The sequence below is a fragment of the Oncorhynchus nerka genome, linkage group LG7, assembly GCF_034236695.1.
Source record: "Oncorhynchus nerka isolate Pitt River linkage group LG7, Oner_Uvic_2.0, whole genome shotgun sequence".
Classification (NCBI taxonomy): domain Eukaryota; kingdom Metazoa; phylum Chordata; class Actinopteri; order Salmoniformes; family Salmonidae; genus Oncorhynchus; species Oncorhynchus nerka.
This window is the reverse complement of record NC_088402.1, coordinates 18,727,765-18,745,354: the sequence shown is the minus strand read 5'-3', so window position 1 is coordinate 18,745,354 and position 17,590 is coordinate 18,727,765. Positions and strand designations below refer to the sequence as shown.

General features: G+C 41.9%; 2 protein-coding genes across 4 annotated transcripts in view; both read left to right on the top strand.

Annotated features, from left to right (window-relative positions):
- The first annotated feature begins 1,280 nt into the window (after positions 1–1,280).
- Positions 1,281–13,801, top strand: LOC115132681 (deleted in azoospermia-like). Of its 3 annotated transcripts, none has more exons than XR_003864095.2 (10): positions 1,281–1,485; positions 2,288–2,410; positions 2,481–2,572; positions 2,670–2,721; positions 2,826–2,892; positions 3,120–3,259; positions 3,558–3,638; positions 3,967–4,017; positions 11,115–11,217; positions 11,831–13,801. XR_003864095.2 is itself a non-coding variant. In XM_029665402.2 (10 exons), the coding sequence occupies exons 1-9, from the start codon at positions 1,483–1,485 to the stop codon at positions 11,183–11,185; spliced, it is 645 nt and encodes a 214-aa protein (XP_029521262.1). In that variant the 5' UTR covers positions 1,281–1,482; the 3' UTR covers positions 11,186–11,217; positions 11,831–13,800. The 3 variants fall into 3 exon arrangements, 2 of the variants coding, with proteins under 2 accessions (XP_029521262.1, XP_064876105.1); XM_029665402.2 differs by having other exon boundaries at positions 11,150–11,217; positions 11,831–13,800; XM_065020033.1 differs by lacking the exon at positions 1,281–1,485 and having other exon boundaries at positions 2,024–2,410; positions 11,150–11,217.
- A 627-nt stretch (positions 13,802–14,428) lies between these two features.
- Positions 14,429–17,590, top strand: part of LOC115115373 (raftlin-like) — a 75,010-nt gene continuing 71,848 nt past the window's right edge. Inside the window, exon 1 of the mRNA XM_065020281.1 lies at positions 14,429–14,741. The gene's annotated coding sequence lies outside the window, so the exon portion shown is untranslated. The remainder of the gene's footprint in view (positions 14,742–17,590) is intronic.

Genomic DNA, 17,590 nt, shown 5'->3' with positions numbered 1-17,590 from the left:
ATGTCACCATAGATAGAACAATGAGACAGATATTTAAATATGTGAATGTACTGTAATGTTTTTAAAATTGTATAAACGGCCTTAATTTTGCTGGACCCAGGCTTTTGCCTTGGCAGCTGCTAACGAGTAAAAAACAAATATTTCACCGGATGTGTAAATGTGAAGCATCTGTTTGGCGTTTCCACTCTCTACCACATATGGTGATGAGCGGGAGCCTAGTGACCAGCAGTGGGAGATGATGGAGCGAAATTGATTTTGGCTAAGATTCTGCCAATTTTCTCACCGATTAAACATTTGATGTCCATACAGTTTTCTATTTCCAAAACTACAATCTGTAACAAACCGAGTGAACTACATTTTGTGGACTTTACCCTTTGCCAAAGTTACAAAAAAAAATGCGTTTAGGAGTACAAGGGCGAATTGAGTTATTGCACCCGCGCATTTGACATAGTAATCGTTCCCTTTCGGGAATGTCCAAATAATTGCTGGAACGCGCAAATAGGATCTCAATAGCGCGTGCTTGGCTTTGCCCATCTCATTCCTTGTTCTGCCCAGTATGATTAATTTGCTCATTGGAAACGTCAGGTTATGGTCTATCTTTGGTTAGTTGTAAAAATCTTTGATTTTACTCTCCCTCAGCAATATCATGTGGTAGCTCGCTTGATCATGACCTGACTCTGATTAGCTAAATGTCATCAAAGGAATGGATTTGATTACTGTACTGAATGCCACATTGTGGTTAATTAGTTATTTGTTGCAATGGGAGCTGCTGCTGAATGTCAACACATGCGCCATTTGTGAACAATCCTATACTTTCACACACTTGAAACAGCTAACGTTAGCTACATTCTTGCTCTTTGTGAAACCTATTGTAACAACCCTGGGTTTATAAGCGCGGATATCGACTCTGCCGCTTGAGCATGATTTTGCAGCAGTCGATAGCCCGCTGCACGTTGGGCTAGAACGTTGAGGGATCGAGACCTGCTCCCTGCTGTTTCATTACGTTGGTGTCAGAAGTGATCGGACCTTGCATCCACGACTGTGCGTGTGCTCTGGGTTTATAAACGCGGTTATAGAGGATGCTTTTGTGGCACAGTCGACAGCGCGTTGGACTTCGGGGGCAGAGGGTTGAGGGTTCTAGACCTGCTCCCTACCTGGTTCATTATATTTTATTTGCGGAGGGAGATGAAATCTAGACGCTTGATATCAGATGTCATTATTTAAAGAATACACCCCAAAATAGTGTTAACCTTTTTTTTTTTTTACTCCTGTAACGAAATTACGAGTAAAAAAAACAACAGAAAAAACACACACAAAAGCAACCAATGTACTTTTTGGAACATCCCAATTAGGTTCAGCAAATGTAAGCTTGCGCGTGGTGTATCGCTTTTGACAATCTGTTCAACGTTTTTTCGTGCACTTCAAGCGGGGAAAGTTTGCGCGGCAGTGTTTTTAATTTATTCTGTTTTAACGGTTTTAGAAATGGTGAGTAGATAGCTACATCCTTGTTTTGAGAATTACCCAAACATATGTATAATTTTTAAGTAAGGAATAAGATAACAAAAAATCACTGTCCAATTTCTCAGGAGTGAGTTAGCTAAAGTCAGCAAGCTATATATCACATCTCTAGGTAGCTAGCAAGTTAATATACTTAACATGAAAGTAGTGTATCGTCTGTTCTCATGCTTGATAAATTCAGCTCATAACATTATAGCTAGGTCGTTTAGTTAACTATTTAATCATTTTCCCTCCAATAAACGACCACGTTTCTAGTTAATAACATAACGTACCTAGCTAGCTAAAGTTAGTTGCTCCTCTGTCTTTGTTACGCTAGCAAGCTAGGGCCCGGCCATCCAAGACAGCCAGCCAGGTAATGAACGATTGCCTAACTAGCTAACTAGTTTTGTCACATATGAATAATAATAATTTGGTATAGTTAACTTTAGCTTATCAAGTTTTTCTATAGGTAAGTTAGTTAGGAACTAACTAGCCGGGAAAGGTTGGACATTGGCAATACCCTGATGGCTGAAATAGAAGTGGATGAGAGTTCCCCTTGCCTTCTTGACGTTCTAATCCTGGATAGAATGGTTGAGCACATGGTATAACTCATTCCTTTCACCTGTGACTGAGATAGCTAGCTGGATCAATAGATTATCCATCTGATGATGAGGCTTACTCTGAGATGGCTACAATCTTTCTGCCCACTTGAGCATGTTGTGATTTGACTTTGTAGAAAAGTGAACGGCAACTGGTATGACCAATGTCTAGCTACTTTAATTTCTTCCAGGATATCCAGAAACAGAGCAACGGATGTCAGACTTCCGCAAGTTTGAAGCTGTCAAATGGTTATATTTTACCTGAAGGTAAAATGACTCCAAACACACTTTTTGTTGGAGGAATCGACATGAAGGTGAGTAGCTCAAATAATTTCCAAATGGATACATCGTCATTATCTAACATGCTCATATTGTCCTTTCCAGGTGGATGAGAATGAAATCCGTGACTTCTTTGCGAGATTTGGTGCAGTGAAGGAAGTGAAAATCATCACTTACCGTGGAGGTATCTGCAAAGGGTAAGTCCCAAATTAGTAGGCTCCACCTTTATTCAAGAAAAGTGCATCCCCGTAAACATTGTCTAATGGAACAATGTCACTCTTTGACTTTGTGTAGTTATGGATTTGTTTACTTCAATGAAGACGTTGACATCCAAACCATCATTGAAGTAAGGGTAATTTATTTAACATGGTCACATTCAAGTCTTTCAAACTTTGCCTTCACTCTACTCACAAGCTAATGTGTTTCGTCTTCACCATGTTTACTCTGTAGCAACAGATCAGTTTTAAAGGGAGGAAACTCAAGCTGGGTCCAGCAATCATGAAGGAAAGGAGCTCACGTGAGTGTGTTGCTTGTGTGCATTTGGTCCATTGATATGTCGTAGTCTCAACATTTTCTTATGTCTTCGGCTCCTTGCCTTTAGTAATCCATTGCCACAACAGAAGTCTGGGTTGTGGCTAAACGTGTTTTACGTCGACCACATTGCAGACATTGCATTGCATCAACCAATGGTTGCATGCCAGATCGAATGAGGACGAAGGTTTGTTCATTTGTTTACCCGCCCAGGTTCCATGCCGTCTCACCTGGTTGATCAGGCCCCCTGGATAACCCCCTCCCAGTACATCTACTGCACCTGCTGCTCTCCTATGGGCGGGGGCATGGCTCAGCCTTCACCTGTACTCAATGGCGGCAATCCCTACTTCCAGGTAAGGCCCTGTCATTACCCCAAAGCCACTGAGTGTGTCTTAAATGTCACCCTATTCCCTGTGAAGTGCACTACTTTTGACCAGGGTGCCATTTGGGATGCAGGCACTATGTTGCAAGATGGGCTTGAATCAGTTCACACTTTAGGACTAATAGTGGTCCCAAAAGTGCACCAACCCCAACCTGCCCGCCCAGCACACCAGGCCCATGTTCAGCAGGCAAACATTGTTGACCGTTGCAGATAGAACTTTGCGTACATCTACCTTTGACACTGCGGTTTTCTCCATCCTCTCTTCTCAGCCGTACTCGTACAACGGCTTTCCAGGAGTCATGATTCCACAGATGCCCATGCGCTACTCACAAACCAATTACGCGTACCAGGTAAACAAACAAACACACTCATGCAGGCAGATAACCTTTTTTTGCGGGGGGATAACCTATTCATTGAATAAATGTATTGTTCCCTGGAGAACTCTTAGTGGCGATTGGTATGAAAACATGCACTACAACATGACACATTCCTCATCAACACTAATCCAAACTAATATACATGCGTGACATGCTAGAGACCACACACATACATCTGCTTTGATACTGTACCATAGCATGATGAACACACTCGTTCCTATCCCCATATAACTTATTGAGGAAAAGGATGCATTTTAGACATGTATGTATTGACCTTTTGACTCCTGCTCTCCTCTCCCAGTACGCCTCACCACACTGGACTGGAGAGCAGAGGACACGGCTCATCAACCAGGTGACACTTCCTCTGAATGACTACGTTTTGCAAACTGCTAAGATGCATCCCCAATATTTTATTTTAACTGATTGGAAAAGCTATGTAGATGTGACGTTTTTACCATCTATCTGTGTCAGGGATGGGCAACTTTGATGGGGGTGGGGCCACAAAAAAATCTAAAATCATCATGAGTTCCATACCCATACATGCCAGGGCTCGTCAGCATTCCGGGGCAAGTAAAAAAATAATATATATTTTTTTTAAATGGTGGACAACCAGAATATAGATTTAAGTTGTCTGAATGGGCAAGTAAAAAAAATCACAATATGAAACATGGCTCCAATCAGAATTGGCAGTGGCAGCACACAGCAGGGCAGTAAATTGGCTATATTCCCATTTGCTATAGCCCATTTCAATACATATTTTATATATACACAAAGCAAGAGAACAATGTAGATAGATCTAGCTAAATCTATATTTTTCTCTCTCGAATGATAAGGGCCAATAGCCAAAGTGTGTTTTTATAGGGGACACTCCGATGTCTTATCGTTATAGAAGCCCAAATGGTCTATTTTCTGTCCATTTGATATGAATCTGACGTGGCCTATTAACCCTTTAGATCCCAATAGAATTTTAGGCCGCTGCTGTAGAATACTCAGAATTTCAAACAAACATACCTTGTGCAAAAACAAATAACAATTAACCTGTTTTTTTAAAGAGCACAACCTCTTTAATGACACCACATTCATGTCAGTAAGAATAACTCATTTTGTCGTTCACTGTGTGAAGACCCTCACTATAAAAAAAAACAACAACAGATTAACACTCGTGCATTATCATGCTGAAACATGAGGTGATGGCGAGGGATAAATGGCACGACAATGGATCTTAGGATCTCATCACGATGTCTGCAATTGTGTCCGTTGTCCGTAGCTTATGCCTGCCCATACTATAACCCCACCGCCACCATGGGGCACTCTGTTCACAACCTCAGCAAACCTCTCACCCACACAACGCCATACACGTTGTCTGCCATCTGGCCGGAACGGTTGAAACCGGGATTCATTCATGAAGAGCACACTTCTCTAGCAAGCCAGTGGCCATCGAAGGTGAGCATTTGCCCACTGAAGTCGGTTATGACGCTGAACTGCAGTCAGGTCAAGATCCTGGTGAGGATGAGGAGCACTTGGATGAGCTTCCCTGAGACTGTTTCATCAGCTGTCCGGTTGGCTGGTCTCAGATGATCCCGTAGGTGAAGAAGCTGGATGTGGAGGTCCTGGGATGGTGTGGTTACACGTGATGCGCGGTAGATAAATAAAGATTAAATTATTTGGCAACAGCTCTGGTGGACATTCCTGCAGTCAGCATGCCAATTGCACGCTCCTTCAAAGCTTGAGACATCTGTGTCATTGTGACAAAACTGCACATTTTAGAGTGGCCTTTTATTGTCCCCAGCACAAGGTGCACCTGTAACTAATCATCCTGTTTAATCAGCTTCTTGATATGCCACACCTGTCAGGTGGATGGATTATCTTGGCAAAGGAAAATGCTCACTAACAGGGATGTAAACAAATTTGTGCACAACATTTGAGAGAATCTATATCTATATACAGCTAAACACTGCAACTATTTCCATGAGTCAGCTCCTGCTCCACGCTTATGTGCTCGCCTGTACTTGCTGTACCAACCAAGTGATCATGACAGGATTTGCTACTCCCCAAGTTTTACAGCATCAAACATCAACAACACCAAACGTATATCTGCTGTTGACTTGTTTCACTCACCTCGACATCATCGCTTTCAAAGTGCAAGTACGTGTCCGAAATCCTTATCACAAACCAACATGGATACAGCCTCTTCCACAGTGAAAAGTCATCGTTGCTTCGGCACCATCATTTGGTAAATACGTTTATTTTTGTATATTTTTTCTAAAGTCAAATGACAGCATACCCTGTTTCTGGTTGATGACAACAGCCATGCGAATATGACAACAGTTTGTTAGCAAGTTAATTTTGCGATAGACAGATATTATTGTTAGAAAAACAAGGCCATTCGCGGCCGCTATAGCAATTTAAAGAAAGGCTGTTGACCACCACTATTGGTTCTAAAGGGTTTTAAGCCACTTTTAGTTTAATGCATGCTAGATTTCATGATCAAACAATGAACTCCGTTAGATGTCTCAAAGTTTTAAGTTGCTTTTGAATAACCCCACATGGGAGGCCTAAGGTAAAAATGGGAGCGAGAGAGAAGAAACAATAGCAAGATATAAAAATCTAATGAGAAATTTGAACAAACCTTACAGTTGAGCAAAGCGTTAGACAGTAATTATGCATGCATCTGGCAGAAAAAAGATCTGTCCTTATCATAGTGAGCCAAACAACCAAAAGCCTTGTCCTACTAATTGAAATATCATAAAAACTTTAAGACAAATTAAAGTTACGACAAGTTTTTTCCAAACTATTCTAATAAAATCTTTGTACTAAAATTGCAGCTTATAAATGGGAATAATTATGAACATCGGAGTCTATTGTGGTGGAATTATTGTAATCAAAAGGAGAGACTTTTATATTTCCTCAAAATAATGAAACTTCATTATTTAATTAGTGCCGTAATGGAGCTGGTCAGTAATCACCCCTGGTTTGAGCCACAGCATTTTATAGCAAAGTACATCCTCCTTCAGTCTATATGACAAACAACAGATGTATGGAATGTGTCACAAGGTTAAGATTTGTGTGAAAGATACTTATAATTCACAGCAGACAGTATCTCATTGTGTAGAGACCAGGGTCTGGCCCTAGTGTCATCTCTCCTTGATACCCTATAAGAACAGAAACATTAACTCATGCTCTGGAATGTGGTTTTACCCAAAGACATTGTAAATATTCTAGAGGCCCATCCTCAGTAGAACACACACAGATGAGTGTTCTAACAACCCCTTATTCTGTTGCATAAAACAACCATTTGATGCAATAACATCATTATAACATAGTCTTGTAATATGCTATTCTCATTCACAGATTTATTTTGAAATATATATTGAAATATATATTTTCAAATATATTTGAATGACAAATGAAATTGAAAAAAAATACCAAGATGGAAAAATCTAATGAGTGAAAAGAAAACTATGACTACAGCTGAGGAAAGCTTATGAAAGAAATGCGTAGTTGGCCTAGGCCTATTTCCATGTTATCCTAGCAGTGTGCAACCTACCTACAACGCATATAGCAGCCTAGGCCTAAATAAGAGAGGAGGATGAAGGGGGAAAATGTGAATGAGTTTATACTTATCCAGTTCTGAGGACCGCAGAGTTGCACTGCAGCAAGGCTCATTGACTGTCACTTGCTCCATCTGCATGCTTTGGAGCACACAGACACACACAGAGCCAGATAGGCCTAGGCTACTACACATCTCGCTGGTACCATGGAAAGCCAGATGGGCTACGACACATCTCGCTGGTACCACGGAAAGCCAGATGGGCTACTACACATCTCGCTGGGACCACGGAGAGCCAGATGGGCTACTACACATCTCGTTGGGACTACGGAAAGCCAGATGGGCTACTACACATCTCGCTGGTACCATGGAAAGCCAGATGGGCTACTACACATCTCGCTGGTACCACGGAAAGCCAGAGTGGAATAGGCTATTCGAAAAGATTTGGCTCCTCTAAATATATTTGATCAATGTCGTGATTCCTCTCGTCCCTCCTGGAACATGCCAGCTAAATGTAGCAGTCCTTTTTATTTATTTAGCTTTTTTGTACATTATTTTGGATGGCCGTAAAGGGGTGATAACATTGTCTATGGCAGGGGTGTCAAACTCATTCCATGGAGGGCCTAGTGTTAGCTTTTCCTTTCAATTAAGCCCAAGATGACCAGGTGAAGGGAGTTCCTTACTAATCAGTGACCTTAATTCATCAATTAAGTAAAAGGGAGGAGTGGAAAACCTGTGGACACCCTCTGTGAAACGAGTTTGACACGTGGTCTATGGGCAAGCACAGAAAATTATTTCAGATCCCTCCTATGTACTTCACTCATTTTCAAGTTCACCCTTTTGGCATATGGTGTTAATGGACCTTTTTTGTTTGTTTGTTGACACAAGTGACTTCGGCTTTATAACAAGTTTAAAAAAGTAAATGTCAGACCCGGCCCTAGCCTTTTGTGTGTTGTTGGAGGGGCTTTTTACTGTTCATTTACTGCAATTCTACACATTTTGACATGGGTGGAGAGAAATGTTAGCATAATTAAAAAATAAATGGAATTATAAAACATTTTTGAAACACTTTTCAACTGATGACCGAAGTCAGCCTGCAGGTGCCCGGCCCACCACAAGGAGTTGCTAGAGTGCGATGAGCCAAGTAGAGCCCCACCGGCCAAACCCTCCCCTAACCAGGGTGACGCTGGACCAATTGTGTGCCGCCCTATGGGACTCCGAGTCACGGCCAGTTCAGTTGTGATCGAACCCCAGGCTGTAGTGACGCTGCAACACTGTGATGCAGTGCCTTAGACTGCTGCGCCACTCAGGAGACCTATGTTTGCAGTTTTTAATATGATATCTGAATGAGTGACAAACAAATTGTGGTGGGGTCCCCCAGTCGGTAATTCGACAGCTGTTTAGACTAACTTCTAAAATATGTCTAAAAAATGTTAGCTGACATGGGATAATTTACAAATCATGAGAACAACAGCTGGCGCATAATCCCCCCCAAAATAATACACCACTATTTTAACTCTCAACAGTAAGTTAAGACCCCGACTGCGTTCCGCACGGACCATCAGTTGCCTTGCCTGGAAACCTGGCATTGAATTTTACGTTGGGCAGAAATTTCCGTTTCGTCTCACGACTTCTACAAGCCAGAATGTTGAATAAAATTATATTTTTTATGTACTTTACCGATTGTCTGCGGTTGGTCCATTTGGCAGTAGGAATGTGAGAATACAATGCATTCAGAAAGTATTCAGACCCCTTGACCTTTTCCACATTTTGTTACGTAACAGCCTTATTCTAAAATAGATTCAATTCTTTTTTTTTTCTCAATCTACACACAATGCCCCATAATGGCAAAGCAAAAACATGTTTTTAGAAATTTTTGCAAATGTATTACATTTCAAAAACGGAAATATAACATTTACAAAAGTATTCAGAGCCTTTACTCAGTACTTTGTTGAAGCAGCTTTGGCAGTGATTATAGCCTCGAGTCTTCTTGGGCATGACACTACAAGCTTGGCACACCTGTATTTGGGGACTTTCTCCCATTCTTCTCTGCAGATCCTCTCAAGCTCTGTCAGGTTGGATGGGGAGCGTCACTGTACAGCTATTTTCAGGGATCTCCAGAGATGTTCGATTGGTTTCAAATCCAGGCTGAGGCTGGGCCAGTCAAGGACATTCAGAGACTTGTCCCAAAGCCACTCCTGCATTGTCATGTCTGTGTGCTTAGGATCGTTGTAACCTTCGCCCCAGTTCTGATGTCCTGAGCACTCTGGAGAAGGTTTTCATCAAGGATCTCTGTACTTTTCTCCGTTCATCTTTGCCTCGATCCTGACTAGTCTCCCAGTCCCTGCCACTGAAAACATCCCCACAGCATGATGATGCCACCACCATGCTTCAACATAGGGATGGTGCCAGGTTTCCTCCAGAATTGACACTTGGCATTCAGGCCAGAAAGTTCCATCTTGGTTACTTCAGACCAGAGAACCAAATGGGCTGTCGTGCCTTTTACTAAGGAGTGGCTTCCGTCTGGCCTCTCTACCATAAAGGCCTGATTGGTGGAGTGCTGCAGAGATGGTTGTCCTTCTGGAAGGTTCTTCCATCTCCACAGTGCAACTCTGGAGTTCTGTCAGAGTGACCATCGGGGTCACCTCCCTAACCAAGGCCTTTCTCCCCCGATTGCTAAGTTTGGCTGGGCGGTCAGCTTTAGGAAGAATCTAGGTGGTTCCAAACTTCATCCATTTAAGAATGATAGAGGCCAGTCCACTGTTCTTGGGGATCTTCATTGCTGCAGAAATGTTTTTGTATCCTTTCCCAGGTCTGTGCCTCGACACAATCCTGTCTCGGAGCTCAACGCACAATTCCTTCGATCTCATGGCATGGTTTTTACTCTGACATGCACTGTCAGCTGTGGAACCTTATATAGACAGGTATGTGCCTTTCCAAATCATGTTCAATCAATTGAATTTACCACTGGTGGACTCAAGTTGTAGAAACATCTCAAGGATGATCCATGGAAACAGGATGCACCTGAGCTCCATTTCGAGTCTCAAAGCAAAGAGTCTGAATACTTATGTGAATAAGGTATCTGTTTTTTATTTTTCAAACATTCTAAACCTGTTTTCGCTTTGTCATTATGGGGTATTGTGTGTAGATTGGTGAGGGGGAAACATGTATTTAATCCATTTTAGAATAAGGCTGTAACGTAACAAAATGTGGAAAGGGGGAAGGGGTCTGAATACTTTATGAATGCACTGTATATCCATAGGAAAGTCTAATTATATCAACTTTTCAAAGTGCTGGTAGTGCGTTCAGATTTATCAACTGAAGCAAGTGCACAAGTTTTAAAAAAGACATGCACGAGACTCATGCATACTTGCAGAGCCCGTGTCCGTGTTTTCATGGTTCTGCGCATGCTTCAGCTGATCAAAATCTGAATGCACTACCAGTGCTTTGAAACGTTGATGTAATAATTATACTTTCCTGTGGATATATTGTCTCACATTCCTACTGCCAAATGGACGAACCACACGGACAACCGTTAAAGTATCATTCAACATTCTGACTTGTAGAAGTCGTGACAGGAAAAATGCCCTGACTCAAATGCTCATTTCAGCCCGACGTATAGTTCAATTCAACGTGAAGTTTCCAGGCAACCAGTTGCCCATCCCTGATGTGTATTCTGTCATCTGATCGAGTAATGACTACTAGGTGGCAATGTTGGGAAAAGCCTATATTGTCATGTTGGTGTGAGTGCTTTAAGCGGATATAATATCAACCATCTGCCTGCCAGTGTGTATCAGTATTTGCAGTAATTCATGTGTTGGCTAAGGATGACTGATTTTCTGCCAAGGGTGTGTTTGCTGTAGTAGTTCCTGTGTTAAGGTTCACTGTGGTTGTTTCAGCCGGCTCATTATGTGATGTGATGCCCCGTTTCCAGAACTTTGTGGACTGCGGAGTCCAGACTCTGCTGTAGTCCACAGCCCACTGACCCTCCTGCTGTACCAGGTGAACGAACACACACACACACTCAGACCCTCCTGATTTCTGTCTCTTTTTGTTCTGCTAATCTTTCTATCCATCTTCCCCCTCCCTCCTGTATCTCATCTGCCATTTCTATCAAGTCTTTCTCCATCTCTTCATTGTTCTTACAATTCATCTCAATTGTTCTCCCTCCATTCTTCAGTCATTTCTAAGTAATTAGTGATTGTGGAGCAAGTGTTCAAAGTGCTGATTCGAATGCTCAATTAGTGAATTATCTCTAGTTTGTCTGTGTATTGTCAGGGAAGATGGCAGAATATGTCCATCTTGAGGAACATACTCTATTCTCTTTCCTCTAGTTGTCAGACTATGTGGACAGTCTCAATTTGTCTTGTGATTCCTCGCATCCTATCTCCTTGCCTCCTCAATCAAATTGGAGGAGATGGACCAAGGTCCTGCCCCTCAGGTCTTATTTTCCAATGCAATTTGAGGACGAGGTAACCCAATGGGTTTTGAGAAGGAGGCGCGGAAAGGACGCAAGGAATAAAATAAATGTAATGAATATTCTCCCATTGGGGAAAAAGCTCTAGAATCCTAGCTGATAGTTGACTGAATGCTTGTTATTCCTCACCACCACAAGGGGGCGACATCTCCATGCAGACTGGAGCACACGGTGACATCCTGGCCTTTAGAGAGCTAGCAGCAATAGACTTTAAAAATATACACTTTCAGGATGCTTTCTTTCTACGACATCTCTTGCTCACTTTGAGACCCGACCACGGCGTCTCGGCACCTGCACCCGATGGGCGTGGTCACTGTGACCGTGTTTGGCTTGGCTAGGACCATGGTCCTGGCGTTTGGACTGCTTTCAACCCATCTCAAACACTAACGCAGGGAAGAGCGGAAGTGATTTTGGAGCTTCAGCTTGTTTACAGCACAGAGCAACGCCTTTTTTACATTTATTTGTCATTTTTTGGGGGGGGGGTGGGGGTTGGTTTTGATAACCCCCAAAAAGAAAATACTTTTAAGCTCATCTGCATATTTATATTTTATGTTTGACTATGTTGAAAGTTTTTTAATGTCAGTTTGTTTGGGTGTAAGCTTTTGCTGGGCTTCTGTACATAGATTTGTAACACAACAAATTAGCCTTTTAAAGTAGTGTGTTGATTTAGACTTTTTCTATTATTAATTCAAGTTTCCATCCCCATCTTCCTCTGATTTAAGAAACTAATGCATCAAATTATTGTGGGCAGAATTGGGCACAACACGGGCACATTATTTTTCAGGCACTCCTGTTGCCTTAGTGCTCTTTTTATATAATTTCTTGACAGTTCTTGTCTTACGCTACTTAAATCACCTTTTTATTTCGATTTACTTCAGTGAATTAGAAGTGCCTGCCTGCTTTTTTTGTTGAGGGGTTAATTGAATTGATGTTAGTGTATTTACAATTGGGATGCACTGATATCATCTCGAGTGTTGCTGTTTACAAAGTTATGAATCCTTTTATTGTGGCCAATGTTTCTTAGGTTGCGTACCAAATGGCACCCTTGTCCTTATTTAGTGCACTACTTTTGACTAGAACCCTGAGCAACAGTAGTGAACTATAGGGAATAAGCCTTTGAGTGTTGCCGTTTCTTAAGTTATGGATCCTGTGGCCAATGTTTCTTAGACGGTTCCAGCTCTTGCAGTACGTCGCCAAGACGAAAATCATTGAGTCAATTTCACCTGACGGTGTTGATAAACTACTTTTATAATGCAGCCCAGCAGCCTGGGTGGGGAAACCTGTTTTCATTCACTCTGAAATGAAGGACATAACTAACAGCAATGCGTTCCATCACTAATGGTTGAAGTTCTCTTAAAGTTCACTTTATGTATATTTCTTGTTGTTGCACTGATTGATTTGTTGACCAAGTGTGTTTTGTAAGAATGTTTTGCTTTCTTTTCTTCTTTTTTTTTATAGAGGTGGTGTGATTTGATGTGTTTATGACGTATTAATACCATATTTTCAGTTTGATTATAATCACTTTTCAGCCCGACGGATTAACTGGTTGCATTTAAAATTGATAAACACATTTTGCATTTCAAGATATTTATTTATTTGATACATCAGTTGAGAGATTTGTTGACTCCCTCTGTCTTTGTCTTCAAAGCCAGTGTTTCCCAAATACATTTCTATTTTTATTTTTTTGAAAGATAAGCTTGAAATTGGAATTGTCAAAGAATTGACTCAACCACAAACACACATCCAAGTTTAGCTTTGTTATAATGAACCAGACAATCTATAGTTATTTCTGGTTGTTTGTGAAAGTTAGCTGGCTAACTCATTGATCCTGCTTTGTATTATAACCCTTGGAGTTTCTTTCCAGAAGATTGTTTCTGAAATATTTATCTGTTTACTGTTGCATAGATGCTCTGTCTTCACTGGACTGGTTGACATCTGAAGTTGGTCAACACCCAGAGTGCGATCCAAAGAGCAGACATGCCTAACGATTCTACTACAGTCAATTAAAGTATGAAGCTGGCCCTAACTTAAGGCAGCTTTGTTTTATTTGTTATGATTTGGTGAAGGTACGCACACAATTTGTGACCCAGGGTGGTTATTGTTTTGTCTGTGTACCTGCAGTGTATTCGTTAGTGCACACCGCAGCAAAACATTTTGCAACGGAAAACAATTTATTATTGGACCAATTTAAATGAGTTCCTCTGATTCGGGCATACACCCCAGAAGTGGCTGCTGGTTGGTCAGAGCTGACTTTCTGTCATGGCAACATAACTGACCATAATGTTCTCACAAACAGCAGTATGATGGTGTGACTGCCCCCCGACAGACAGACTGCTCTGAATTATGGAGCAGTCTGGATAGCCCTTATGAAAAATGAATTTACAGTGTTGACTGCTGTCTAACATGAATCCGACACCCTGGACACACACTCACATACACACACGTTGACCCCCTTATAACACAGATTTGAATCTCTTACCATAAAAACACTTTTGTCCATGACTAACTGAACCCAGACAACACACACAATTTCCCCACAAATGGACATAAAGCATTTGCTGTAGCATGCTCTTATGGTAGTTCTGATGAAGTACTTAAGCTTGACTTTTACAGTCTCTGTGGCATCCTCTTCACATACACTCTTAATCTTCCCTCCTTGTATGTTAAATCAGCCTTCTGCGACTGTTCAATAAGCAGAGGGAAATGGAAAGGCAGACTTCCTCTCGCACACAGAGGGAGGGAGCAGGAGGAGAGAACTCCTCACACACTGTTATCACGCGCGTCGGGCTGCAGGAGAGGTACAGTACAGTTGTCAGAGGGAGGATTCGGGCTTTCCCGTTACCGGAGCAGCATGACCTTAACGGCTGTTCGTGGCTCGTCAACCGTGGTGATCACGCAGAGGACAGAGGATTGACAGACAGGCGCTCAGGGTGAAGACACCACAGAAAGTTCGGGTTTGTGTGTCGGTGACCGTGTAAAAACATGAGCACATCGCTTACGCATGCGTCCTGACTTGTCGAGAGACTTCTCTTACGGGTGATTACAAACGGTAGGCTACCTTTTGTTTGTCTACTCTAAAAACAAATGAAATATGTTTATGAATTGAGATATGGAAATGTAGGTCAGAGTTCACGGGTGTTATGTGCTTAGATGAAACCAAGTATTCTCATAATGTGTTTTATGTTGTAGTGGCAACATCTCTCGGGCCTCAAATACAAAACAAATCTTGCGAGATGTTTTAAGAGACGTGTTGGCTCAACTGTGCAGCGTTAACTTTTGACGGCGGGGGAAGTAGCCGGATGGATCCCATATACACGGGCTCGTTTGATGGGCACAGCACAAGTTCGGGTCACAACGGTTAACAACCCACCAATTCTCTCCAATAGTCTGTACTTACGTTCTGCCAAAACCTGTTGCCTAAAACGAGTCTTGTCTCCTGTATTATGTTGATTGTGATGCCTGTGCCAGATACTATGTGTGGTTTGTATTCCAAGCAGAGGCTAAAGCCCAGATATTCGTGACAGAGTAAATTGTGTCAAGCGCAGCTGGAGAGATGGAGTGAGCGGGGGAAATGTGGAGAGAGTGATTCCGTGCGTAAGCGACCTGTCATGTATAATTTCCAGTTTGCGAAACTGCCATCGTTATAAGCGCACCAAGCAGTTCGCCACGTGCGGTGAGCGTGCAGGAGCAAAAAGGCAAACCCACAGGCGCACTCCATGTGTCGTGCAAACTCGTGCAATTTACCGTTGGCGTTTTCTTAAAGGTCAAATGCAGCCGTTTTTATCTCAATATCAAATGGTTACTGAGCAACAATTAATGTGATGATTTTCAATCAAAATGGTCAACCAGAAATAAAATGAGCATCTTAGCAAATAGCAATATCTCAAGCAAGAATTTTGCTAGGACTGTCTGGCAGTGTTCTGTGAGTAAGGAGGGGAAAACAGAAAACTCGCTGTTTTTGGCAGAGGTTTGGAACTCTCTTATTGGTCTATTAACTAATTTACCGCCAGGTGATGGCACCAGACAGCCTGAAATGTCAGGGATGGCATTTTAGCCTGTCTTTTCAAACAGCTCTTACACTAAAATGGCATTATCATAATTTTCAGAATGTCACACTATTATTCCAACCTCATAGTGTGGAAATATATATAAAATACAGCTAAATAACATTTGACTGCAATGGGCCTTTTTAAGGTTTTTAAATCACAAATGAAACGTTTCTAAAAATTCATAGGACTTGGTGTTACACAATACTTCTGGTCCAATTCATGGAAAGTAGGCTAGGCTACACATTGAAATGAATTGGATGACACTGTTTGCAGGCAATTCATGAATGTCAAAGAAGGTTTTTCCTCTTAAGTGCAAAATCGTATTCATTATATAGCCTACACCCGTTTAGGTAAATGTTATTTCTTCAGGGATCATGCCTCCCTCTGAGCGATTTGACACTCCTACGCGCTCTCTCTCTCTCGTTCCCTCTCTCTCTTTTCATCCTCTCCCTTGCATCTTCTTCTATATTTAGTGTGTCTTCTCATCTGCGTGCCTATCCCGCACTCGCTCTCAGCGGTAGATGAATGGCGTTTCTCCGCACCCTTGCGTTTCCCAGAAGATTGCCGAGAGAGGAGCTTTGGCACAGCACAGACGGATTATCCTCGTGTGTAATCCGTGTTTGGTTGCGCTGTCATTTAAAAATACTCTGTTAGGAGAGCAGCTCTAATGATATGCCCCCCTACCTTCGTATCTTTATCTGTTCTCTCTTTCCTCATTCCTTTGCTGGTCATTTAATGCTAGTTTAGTGTTTGTCTGTCTGCCTGTGTGTGTGCGTGTGCGTGCACTGGTGGATTTAGTGATTTGGAGACCCCAGGCAGAGGCCAGTACTATAAATGGTCTTATAATAAATATGTAATTTAACTGTAAAAATTTAATACAGTGGCAGGTAGCCAGCAGTTACAGTAAAGAACGTTGGGCCAGTAACCGAAAGGTTGCTGGTTTGAATCCCTGAGTAAGAGAGTGCAAAATTACTAGAATTGTCAGCGATTAGGTGAATGGATAAACAGTCAGGCGCAGGACATAGGTATGAGTCATCATCTGAATTTACTCCAAATGTAAGCAATGTTCCATCAAGGAAAAACACAAATATCCAGAGCACAAAGAACGAACCCACATGACAATGACAATCACTCACAAAACAGAAAGGGAAGCCAGAGGGTTAAATAAGGAACATTGAATATGGAATGGAAACCAGGTGTGTATAATGAAGACAAAACGAAAATGAAACATGGATCGGTGGTGACTAGAAAGCCGGTGACCGCCGAACGCCGCCCGAACAAGGAGCGGGACCAACTTCGGCGGAAGTCGTGACAAGAATGTAAAAATGGATTACCTTCTTAATGTGCCATGAACACAACCATTCATGTTTTCATCTGATTGTCAAACAAATCACTTCAAAAAGTAGGTTACCTTTGTGGGTTCATCCCAAAATAAATAATTCCAGCATCCGAAACCATTTTACAGGAGAGAAAGCATCCGAGCCAGCGAAACAACGCCCCTCAGTTTTACTATATGTAGCCCGTGTAACTGATGCTGTCTGGCCAAAAATAGTATGACATGGGCCTTGACGAAAATGGCACTATTATCAGCAGTACAGTACCTGTCTTTTTGTGAAAGAAATGCATTAATTTAGGTTATTTTTGTATTTTATTTTCTCTGCTCTGAACACGCCTCATTGCTGCAGCTTAATTTCAGTGAAAGTCACGTTTTCAATCATATCAAGGGAAACAAAGCACGAAATCTGTCAGGGTAGAGTGGAGCATGGGGGGTCCTCAAGCTGTGAAATTATATTTAAATTATATATGCCCAGCTCTTGAGGCCCCTTGATGATGTGAGGCCTGAGGCAAT

What these genes read in the sequence shown, in the direction of transcription:
- LOC115132681 (XM_065020033.1), top strand. Translation starts at nt 2,261, where the DNA reads ATGTCTAGCTACTTTAATTTCTTCCAGGATATCCAGAAACAGAGCAAC. An exon ending in CATGAAGGAAAGGAGCTCAC is followed by an intron (nt 2,893 to 3,119) that starts GTGAGTGTGTTG and finishes TTACCCGCCCAG; the next exon opens with GTTCCATGCCGTCTCACCTG. An exon ending in GCGGCAATCCCTACTTCCAG is followed by an intron (nt 3,260 to 3,557) that starts GTAAGGCCCTGT and finishes CTCTCTTCTCAG; the next exon opens with CCGTACTCGTACAACGGCTT.